General features: G+C 35.6%; 1 protein-coding gene across 1 annotated transcript; it reads right to left on the bottom strand.

Annotated features, from left to right (window-relative positions):
* Positions 1 to 1976: 1976 nt before the first annotated feature.
* On the bottom strand, positions 1977 to 5705 carry LOC134646330 (adhesion G protein-coupled receptor F5-like). The gene is made up of 7 exons (XM_063500198.1): positions 5569 to 5705; positions 5277 to 5352; positions 4883 to 5062; positions 3016 to 4341; positions 2875 to 2916; positions 2563 to 2598; positions 1977 to 2482 (listed from the first exon to the last, which is right to left on the bottom strand). Exons 1-7 carry the CDS (start codon positions 5703 to 5705, stop codon positions 2423 to 2425), a joined length of 1857 nt encoding a protein of 618 aa, XP_063356268.1. The 3' UTR covers positions 1977 to 2422.
* Between the last annotated feature and the right edge of the window lie 5841 nt (positions 5706 to 11546).

An 11546-nucleotide genomic window follows, 5' to 3' on the forward strand; every position in this document is an offset into this window, starting at 1 on the left:
AATCACATTGAGCTGGAAATGCCCATCAGTGATCATGAAATGAAGCTGACAAGACTTAACTAAGACACTGACAGGTTCAACTGAGTCTTTGTAAATAGAATTAAAAAACAACTAGTGCTGAAATAAAATTTGTTTAGGATGGACAGCTGCAGGCCTCATCAATAATGACATCAATAATTCCTGAATGACTATAATTATTTATTTTTCTTCTATATTAAGTATGTTAAAGGTTATACAAAGAGAGCAACAGAGTGTGACTTGAAATATGGGAATGTAGATGTGATATTGCACAATATGGACATCAAGGGCGGGAGGAGAGAGAAGAACATGTATAAAAAATATCCAGTGCACATTGGATAAGGTGTTCTTCCTCTAGTTTCCTGCAATTGGTATAGAGAGCATCATCAGAAGATTAGCCACTCCCAAACACTGGACTTACAAATTGGATTTGTATTTTTTGGCTTTTTTTTTCTCATTTCTGCTGTGTTGGATTATAACTTCCAAGGATTTGGCTGTTTCCTGTTGGATAAGTGATGAGTGCATCTTCCAGCCTGGCTGTGCCCATCCTCCTCTTAGTCACGCCGCTTAAGTTCAGTATTAGACAATCAGCATTAGCTTGCAGTAGATTAATTAGATGAGTAAACAAGGTAAAAGCCTGTGTATTATTATATATTTTGTGGCTTTCTCTAATTTTTGCTGTCTTGGATTATAACTTCCAAGGATTTGGCTGTTTCCTGCTGGATTATAAGTGATGAGTGCACTGAAATCCATGTTGGATTTACTTAATTCAGTAATGGACAATGGTTGCACACAACTGTTTTGCTTTGGCAGAAACTTAAACAACTTAGTTTAATCAACACAACTTATTTATATTCAATAAACCTGTGCATTTTGTGTTGATTAAACGTGATTGAAACATGGTTAGATGAAGTAAGTTGAACTCTTGGAATATTGTAATCATTGACAATTTTGTCTTTTTTTTCCCAAACTATTCAATAGCTTTTACCCCAATACTACTTGGTCACTTAAATACTACATGTTATCTTCATATTACATAATGTTCAACAAAGTCTAGAGTCTGGTTAACATAAAAATTAAATGGATTTACAACAACTACCATCCTCTTGTCTTTATCCGAGTTGCAGGGGGGCTGGGGTATAACCCTGAAATGATAGAGGTAAGAGGCAGGGTACATATACTCTAGGGCACATATACTGAAAAAAGGAAAGGCGGCTGCTCGACTTGACTGAGATGGATGCCTTCCTCAAACCACGATCCAAAGCCGTCGAGATTAAATCACATGCAGTGTTGCGAGATTTAACATTGCTATATTATTGACTTACTTCACTCGAACATGATATGAACAATTTAATATACCCTCTCTGCATATCATGTAGTTTCTACACTATATCGTTACACTTAACTTTAAAGCATGAAGCAATTGTGTTGAATACATGCAAGATGCTTACATAAATTCAAAAGATGGCCAATCCCTTTTTTCAGTGTTCTTCTTCCAGCCTGGATATGCCCATCCTCCTCTTAGTCACAAGTTCAGTATTAGAAATCATCATTAGCTCGCAGTAGATTAATTGGATGAGTAAACAAGGTAAAAGCCTGTGTATTATTATAAAATCACTCAAAGGGTTATTACAGGTTACGCTATCCTTGAAAAGTAAAAGATCCAGAGCCTATTTTTCAGGCTACTTTATTTTAACTCCAAGTGCACGGATTATAGGTGAGAACTGCTGCTAACGATGTGGCTGAGAATTGTATTTCATCTGCAAGGCCACACAAGCAAGGACGCCGTCAGAAGGCGCAGGATCGTCATGACAAGGACTACAAAGCAGTTAGAGCAGTATGACATAAAGCCCAGTTCACACCTCAGATTCTTGTAATTTTAATAACAATAACCAAGAGTATAATCTTTATACATGACGAGTGTACATTCTTGTTTTTGTGTGTTACAGAGCAGAGACAGGGTGACATGTTTATTGTACACAAGCAGCGCGAGAAGGGGTTTCAGTGGATGACACAGATGAGGAGTGGGCTGAACAGGACAAAGAAAACTTAAAAACTGAAGCAAGATGTGAGCCCAAATCCCATTTACAGAAATAAAATCCTCACGCAGGTTTTCTTCTTTCCTTTCAGCTGAGAGTTTTCCTTCACCTCTTCACTGCTAGGTGCTATTTAAGACGTGCAATGTACAGCATTATTAAATCACATTTCATATGAATATGTATATTGAACAAAGAAACACAGATATGCATACAACAATTATGACAATTTCTGACTTGTATTACTGAAAATAAACCAGAATAAACAACAAAGAAACAGTCACATCAAAGAGTAAATGTAGCTCATGAATCTAATATATTTGATTTAACTGTAGTGTTTTGTGAGTATACAGGTGTACAGGTGTTGTTTAGGACTTTTTAGTTGTTGATTCCAACTTTGTGGAGCTTTCGCTGATGGTTGGTGGAGCCTGCAGAACAGAGGAAATAGATGTGCGTCATTCATTATTAGTCACTGTGGTCATTTACAAACAAGCTGTGGTTCACTTACTTTTTTCCTGAAAGAATTCAGCAGTGCTTCACGGGTCTGTCAAAATCAGAATAAAAACAAAGTTTGATGAAAACATTTCCAAGGATATTTTTGATAACTGTTGATAATAATTTTATTAAAATAACTGAAATAACACAGAATAAACCTGAGAACAACTACAACAATAATGACATCGATTCAGCTGTGGATTTTAGATCATGCACTCCTGCCATTGGCTTCAAACTTTAAATATATTCAAATGTTATCACAGTGATACAGCAGCATGTAACTAAACTAGGTAGGCCTCTTATCTCTAGAAGTAAATGACTTTACCATTCTGTCCCCCAGGCACGTGGTCAACAAAATAAACAAACCCTAGAAGTGAAAAACAAGCATTTAAAAAAAAAAAACAACAAGCGATACTTTTAGCAGAACAGATATTGAGTCTGATCAGTTTAATAATTGTGACCATACCTGGAATGCGTTGAGCACAACAAAAGCGTAGTTCACAGCTAAAGTCACAGCTCCAGCTGTGAGGTCCAGACTAAATGTTGCAAATCCAAAAATCCATGGCAAACCAAAGATTGGCGTCAGAAGAATAACTGATCTCAGGACAGTTTTGGCGGCCTGTATTTCTTTCTCATGAGATTTTTCTGTGATCTTATGGTCCAAAAGCTTCATGATTACCACTATCATGGCAAACAAGTTGATAAAAACAATTATACCAACTGGGAGAATGAATGTATAGATGGTTCCTTTCAGAGTTCCAGAATAGACCAGCCAACAGGTTTTCGTACTGAAATACGCGCCTTGAGCGCCGGCGTTGTTGGTGAGAAATGTGATGAAAACAATGAGAAAAGGACAAACGTAGCCCAGGATCAACGAGAACCTCAGATAGGTTTTCTTGCTCACTTTGTGAAACAGGAAAACTGCCTGATGAAGGAGCGTGGTGCTCAGGCTCAACATCCAAAAGAACATGGCCAGGTAGCAGAAATGCTTCAGAAGAGCCGCGATTCTACACCAGATTTCTGAAATGCTCTCTGGTTTAGAAGATGCCAGAAAACAGCAATCTGCCACCAGCAAACAAAGAGAAATGTTCACATGGGCGGTGTGGCGCAAATACAGAGTATTTGTCTTGACTACTTTGCTCCAGACGGTCAGTTCTATCAGGAGGCTGATAACGAGTGACACCACCGACACAGAAAGTCCAGCGTACGTTATCTCGGTCATGTAAGGGATTTCAATGGGACGCCTGGACATCAGAATGGCAAATGAAGTCAGATGATTGCAAGTGCACTCGTCAGGTTTAGAAGCACCCCCCCATACACATCCGTCATCTGTCCATTTGCTCTGGTTGTAGTTCCATGAGACACATTGCAGACTAACATCGGGAGGCCTGGGTGTGAGCAATGGGAACTTTATTGTAATCTGAAGGTTTTCTTTTCCCCCTTCAGTAGTGGTTGTTGACACAACAATACTGTTGATGTCAGATGTCAGATCTGTTCTATTGGGCAAATAGTCCTGCAGGTTATTGAATCCAGCTGTTTTTACGATGCCATTTCCTGAGCTTCTAACAGTGACTGCGGCATTGAACACCGTATTGGTGCATGTTTTTCCACTGCATGTGCCTATATCTATATTTTTTTGATCAGAATCATTACTTATGGTTGACATTTTAATTAAATTCTCAACTGACTGCAGATATTTCTCAGCCAGGGTTTGGTTGCTTTCAGGATTCTGTTTATTCCATGAGTTTTCAAGAGACTCATCCAGCAGATTACTGGATGAGGCCAGGAGATTCTGAAAAGAAAAACAAAGTTTTGAGGGTGATATAACTACAATGCTTAAAATTAATCATGAAAAACTGAACTAGTCAAAATTTACCACATGCAGCTTCTTATCTGCTTCCCTAGTTGGTCATTGATTGACCCTCGATTTCTTTGAGTAAGCCACTGTCAAAACTAATAACTTGAGGTGACTGTTGTTGTGATTTGGCGCTATATAAATAAAACTGAATTGAATTGAATTGAATAATGGCTAAGGTGGTGACGTGTGGCTTCCTGTGGCTTCTTCACAATAAAAGGGACAGGGTTATTCAGCACTTGAACTCTTTTAATATGAAGTAACAGCAGCAGGAAATTCTTGAGTTGCATTAGCAATGAACTAATTGTAAATAGTAAAACTGCTAATGTATTTAAAAAAGTGAATAAATAGATTGGAAATTTGTTTCCTTGTAACTCATAAAGATTCCAACTTTACGTACAAGTATTTATACTTATTCATTTTAATATTTGTTAAAGAATTTAAATAATAATAAAAATAAAGCTTCTTTGATACTTACTTTAGTTGTGGTTACATTGTCTACTACTTTCAGTTTGTCACTCATGGTGCTGAGTACATCAACTGATGCATTCACATTAGCAAAAGTGTTAATACGCCCTGAATTTTGAGTGACATTGTTAAGGTTAGAAAATATTGTTTCTGCATTTTTATCTAATGCCCCAAGTCCAGTGTCAGAAATCTGTAACAAGAGCACATATGAATTAGTCAAGCCTAACTGTATCAACTACAGTGATTTTGACAAAAAGATGAACAACTTTCCATTTTTCTGTTCTGTAAAAATCTCATAACAGTTGGAGAATTTGTTGCTATATTAAGTTAGAGATTATTAAGTTACTTTCCTATCATATGGAAACAATTTCTTAACATAAATTATGAAACTTAAGCTTACTTACTTTTGCATTTTGCAGTACATTGTACAGATCTGAGTTCACGCATTCTGACACCTCGTCTTTCCATTGTGCATTTAAGCTGAAAATATTAATTTTAATATTGAATATCTTAACAAATGTCACAAATAAATGTTCACTTATGAACTGGTCAAATGATGTTCCCAGTCACAAATGCAAACAATCATTGTTGGTGGACTCTTGGAGCCATTTCAATACAAAAAAATAAATAAAAATAGTCAAACAAATAACTGATACATTATTACATAATAAATATGATCAGCAGTTGGATTCTTACTTGCATTCCCTTTTTCTTTTTCCAGCAGAGTTTGTGCATTTTAAGACTGAAGTGAAACCAGCTTTGGTGTCTCCCCATACACCTTCAGCCGGACAGTACGGGTCACCTGCTGTTTTTTCGAAGAAACTTTCATACATTAACTAAGACAATATCAAAAGTTAATTTAGAGAATGATGAGTTCAAATCTGTTGCAGAAATTATATCCTATAATGTCTCAAAAATATTTGGTCTCTCCAGAAACACTCTCTCATCTTTGAAGTAATCAATACAGCCTGCATTCATTCATGATTCTAAAACATTGGGCCGCTCTCCTATATTTTATATAATAAGTATAAGAAGCAACTTAATACTTTACCCCATTTTATTTTACACTGTATATATCACTATCACTATATCTATTTTTACAAACTACTAGTGTCATGGTAAAAAGAAAGTGCACCCTCTTTCACTTTCACAAGGTTTTATATATCACAACAATATAAAATAAAACCTCTGGACCTTAGCAGATTCACAAAATATTTAACTACAACTTCAGATACACAATATTTTTAATACATTTATATTCTGTGTCATTATTTATGTAACAAAATTTAAGTTAAATGCAGAAGCACTGTGTCCACCCGCATTAAGTACACCCCATGATTCAGTAGCTTGTAGAACCACCTTTATTGTGGACAAACCTCTCCACGTTGGTCCTGTCGGACAGTGTTCCAGAAGTCCTGTGGTTTGTTCAGACGCAACTTTGCAAACCTAAGCCATGCTGTCAATTTGTTTTTAAAGAGAAGAGTTTACTCCTGACAGCCCTTCCAAACAAGTAACACTCATTCTGCTTTTTTGTAATTATATTGTGTTTAACATTAACATTTAACATGCTAACTGTGTCTGAGATGTAGCTCTTGGGTTTTTATGTAATTTTTCTGCACAGTCTAACCTTGGGTTGCTAGGATGTGCACTCCTGAGAAGATTAACAGCTGTCTTGAACATGTTCCACTTGTGAGTAATATTTCGTATTGCTGAATTATGGACGTTAACTTGTTTGGTCTTATATCCCCACCCAGTATGGGGAGTAACAGCTGTTCTATTAAGATCATTGTTGGTGTCTTTCTTATGTGTTAACACACTACTGAATGCTCCAGATCAGCAAACTGATCTGCTTTTACAGAGGTGCTCAAACTTACTGACTTACTCCCAAACTTACTCATGGCAGGGTACGCCGGTGATTAGGAAGTAGACCCAAGAGCAGGACATGGAGGAGGACAAAACTGTGGTGAACTAAAATCGAGCTGTTTATTGTGGCTGATGAAAACCAGGAACATACAACAAGACATTATCAACAGTGGCAAGAACTAAAACTAAACCTAAACTGGGCAAGACTGGCAACTATGAATGAACTATGACACTATGACAAAACTGTGATACCTGATACCTGACCTGAACATGATAGTGAGCATGATAGAAACTGTGAGGAAAAACCAAGAGTTAAAACAATGAACATGCCCTGAACACAATCATGCAAAACACTAGAAACACTGACATGACATGGGGGAAGTATAACAGATGACCTGACGATGACTTAACACATGGACTAAATACACGCAAGGGGTGATCAGGAGTGGAAACATATGAGGGAACAGCTGACTAGAATGAACATAATGACGCCACAGTGGAAGTGAAACTAAAACAATGAACAAAAGTACCTTTCAAAGTAAAACAGGAAACATAATAAGACACAGACATGACATGAGCTAAACGACATGAAACACAAGACAGGCAACGACGTGGACTGACGTGGAGAATTAACACTGTGGAAACATACAGAGGGAAAAGGGAAACTGGAGATGAGGCAAGGACATAAGTAAGCACCTGAAGGGCGAGTGACACTTAACACAGGGGTGAAAACACAAGGGGAACTTAATCAACAAAAGAACTAACATGGCAACCTAAAATGAGCTTTGGACAAATAAATGACAGCCAAACATAAACAATGAATATCAAAATACCAAAAAACGCAAAACACTGAGTCACATGACCCAGGACCGTGACACTGACAGTCAGTTAATCAGCAGGAAGGGTGTATTTAGTTTTTCACACACTGCTTCTGTATTTTTGCTTAGTTTTTTGTTAAATAAATAATGACACAGTGTAATATTCCATGTTTTGCAGTTTATCTGAGGCTGTATTTACCAAACCTTTAGACCAGCAAAATATTAATTAATTGCATAGTCTAAAGCAGGATAAAAAAAGAAAAGTATAAACAAAACCCATAATAAAATATGTGTGTCTTACAGCTATAAATATCACTTCTTTTTATTTCTATTTCTTTTAATTTAATTGTAATTATTTAGGAATATGTTTTGGGGCATTTAAAATGGCAAATCTTTTGACTGTCCTTATTAAGGTAAGTAATGATTTATAAATATTTTGGTTGGTTTATCTTAAAATATCAGCAACTTCAGACAACTTTAGTGAACTGGCACTTTTTGAATAAAATTAAATCAGCTGAATTTGTTTTCATTTATTTTTGCCAAAGACAAGAACTTTGTTGTAGGATTTCTTTAAGTTATGCGTTTAATCCTTATTACAAAATGCAATAACTTACCGGCAATGATGTTGAAGGGCACCGAAGCACTTGTATTCTGCCCAAGTCTGTTTGTAAATATACACGATGCTGTAGTTTGATTGTTGTTGTTTACACCACAGTTGATAATTTTTTGAGCTGAATAAATTTGTGTTTTGTCAGCTGCAAGAATGATACATTCATGTCATGGATTTTCATAACAATTCTTGCAAAAGAAATATTTTGAACTAAAATTATTTGGCAAATAAGAAAAGAAGAGAAAATATGCATACCTGAAGTTGTTGAATAATCTTTGAGGCCGTCACCATTCCATGTGACATTATAAGGTTCAGTGCTATTATTTATGTCACATTGGGCTGCTACTTGGAGAACATCATCATTAGTTTTACAGCGTGGAAATGATGGCACAGTGAAGACAGCAATGTCTGGCAGTAGAGCTACATCCAGTACAGCACTGCCTTTGTGTAATATGTTGATTGTACATGTCAGATTGGCATTGCCACAATTTTTGGTTTGTTGGTAGAGACACAAGTATGTTCCTAGAAAAAAACACATGGTTAAAGCTGGTACAAGTAGGAATTAGATTTAATCCAGATAGTGTTACTGAGTTTTTCAGCTCATAGTGCCAAACTAGTTAACTGTTTAAAGCCTGAAACATTCCCAGAAAAAAAGTGAATGAAAAGTGAATGAAATATTTATTGAACCTTCTGACATAAAAAAGAAAAAAGAAAAAGAAAAAAAGAAAGAAAGAAAGAAAGAAAGAAATATCAAATTGCATATACAAGTTTTAATTTGTATCACATTCGAGATGTAAAAAAATATATCTTTATTTCTTTATTTTTTAATTGCTTAAACATGTATTGTACAATTTATTTAGTTTTTTTCTGGGTGAGTTTACACTAATTATAGAAAAGTCTCACATACATACATACAAACATACCTTTCCAGAGTTCTGTCACTTCTTTGAGCTGGATTTTACTCTCTGTTTGTGATAATATTGTGACAGTTGAAACTGTTCCATTAGTTATGTCATATTGCCCATTGATGTTTGTTATACTCCATTTTGGTGTAGTTCCAAGGTCCTCCGTTGCTATGCAAGTGATGGTTTTGCTAACGGCTCCATAAGGGACGGGCATGTTGTTTGGCATTATTAAGCGGACAACACCTACAGAGAACAAACAATAATAATCAATTGCCATGGAAACCACATACATCTAGATGGTATGGCATATGGAAATACTGCCACCTTGCGGCCAGTCATTGAAACTTGAAAGCTTTTACAGTTCCATGAACGCCATAGGTTGAATAGCACTGTAGCTGCAGATAAACCATCTTTAAAGCGTATCATTATAAACTAAAACCAGATGCGTGAGGTTTAGAGAGATTTTTGTCTCTCGCTCATATTTTCTTGATCTTTATCAGAATAATATGATTGTATCCATAGCATTGTTGACCTCAGGTTATCATTTTATAATAGAAACAAAGAAATAAAATTGGGATTTTAGCTGGAAACGATTTGTAAACATTGAAAGGTTATTTAGCTGAACTGGTCATTTAAATAAGAGTGTTAGTCAAATTTTACACAGTGAAAAAATGTTTGTATAATATGCACAACATTTCATGGCAGTCCATCCAGTTGCTGTCGAGATATGTCAGTCTGACATGTTGGTGAAGAATGATAATCAAGGAGCGCTAAAATGATATCTAAAAGGCAATCTAACAGAATTTGCATAAAATTTGAGGAAAAAAAACACCTTCCGTCCAGGTTGGAATTAACTTCTAATATGTGCGCCCTCCACAGGTAGATTACATTACCTGCAGTCTCCATATCAAGCGAGGCTGACAGAATTCGGCTGATGGCTTCTGAACTGTTAATCAGAGTTTGTGAATTGACGGTTGAAGCTATGCTCATTGTAAAATCTATGAAGAGGCTTCCGAGCCTTCAATAAAAAACAAAGACAGATTTTAGTCACACATGTAAAATAAATTTACCAAAACATTTTATTTGTGATAAAAGAATATACCTGAATCCTGTAATGTTTAAAGAGTCAAATCCCCGCAGAGTGCTGTACACTGTTTTCATCTAAGAGGCAACAAAGGATGGAAAAAGAGTTAATAACAGTATTCTTTATTTATTATCACGGTAATAAATACAGTGTATATTTTTAAATAACTGTTTATTACCTGTGTCAACAAGTCATTTCTGCAGTTTATGTATTCCTGGGATTGTGTGTTTTTCAGACAGTTTTCATATTTGGTTGCCTGTGTAATTTTCACAGATCCTGTGATGGTAACTGTGAGCAAGAAAATGTCAGTATTGTTTTTTGAATGCCTTCAACCTTGATGTATACAAATTACATAAATTTGAAAAATTAATTAATTAATTAATTAAAAATAAATACCTGTGGTGTTTAGGATACACTTTGCGTCTGCACTATTCAAAGTACATGTTGCATCGCCGCAACATTTTGGATTAGACTGACAGAAAGTGTCGCTCCATATGTTGCCCGGCTTGCATTGACATACTTTGCTGCCTGTATCATTTGTGCACACTTATAAGGACAAGAGTTACGCAGGGTTAGAGTTATAGGTTATAAAAGTATTTTCTTCAGAAATCACAACATGGTGTATGTGGAAGATTGGAAATTAGTTTACCTGTTGTCATTACAGGTGCTTCAACAACTGCATTGTTATACGTAAAACTCTTCAGTATGCTCGTGATATTTTCAATTGCACTTTGGTCTATTATCAGTTTGGCATAAAGCATTTGTGTTGAGTTATCAGCCTGTGAAGGAAAAGTTCCATTTTTTCTGTTTTTAAAATTTTATGTTACGGTTGAATTTTAAGATCAAAATGTTTAATTTTGTGTAATCAACAAACCTGACAGAAGTTTATGCCCAAGATGTAAAGAAATAAAAAGGTCCACATCCTGTTTTGGGAAAAATTAATTATATTTTTAAAAAGCATTTGGTGTAGCAAACAATAGCATTTATTAATTATAAATACTATATATATAAATACTATAATTAAAATTTTGCACTTCCATGCAACACCAGCCAAAAAATGCAAAAATTCTGCCTTTGCAAAGTTTATAATGGCAATAAGATTAAAGAGATGATAGAGATCATTAATGAAGGAAAGAGAGAGAGGCCATTTTTTGCATGCAGAGTGGAGTGGAGTCAGAATCAGAATACTTTACTAATCCCAGAGGAAACATATCTGGAAATATATCAGGAAATAAAAATCCTGATATATTACATAAAAAAAGAAATTTAAACTAAGTTGAAATTGAGGTGCCCCTCTTATCATACTGACTGCCAGGGCTCATACCACCAACCTTCTAATACCTCCTGAGCCACAGCCACCCACAATTCAGGATCAAATTTCAAATACATATTTT

Source organism: Pelmatolapia mariae, linkage group LG16_19 (assembly GCF_036321145.2).
Source record: "Pelmatolapia mariae isolate MD_Pm_ZW linkage group LG16_19, Pm_UMD_F_2, whole genome shotgun sequence".
In the NCBI taxonomy this organism is placed as follows: Eukaryota; Metazoa; Chordata; class Actinopteri; order Cichliformes; family Cichlidae; genus Pelmatolapia; species Pelmatolapia mariae.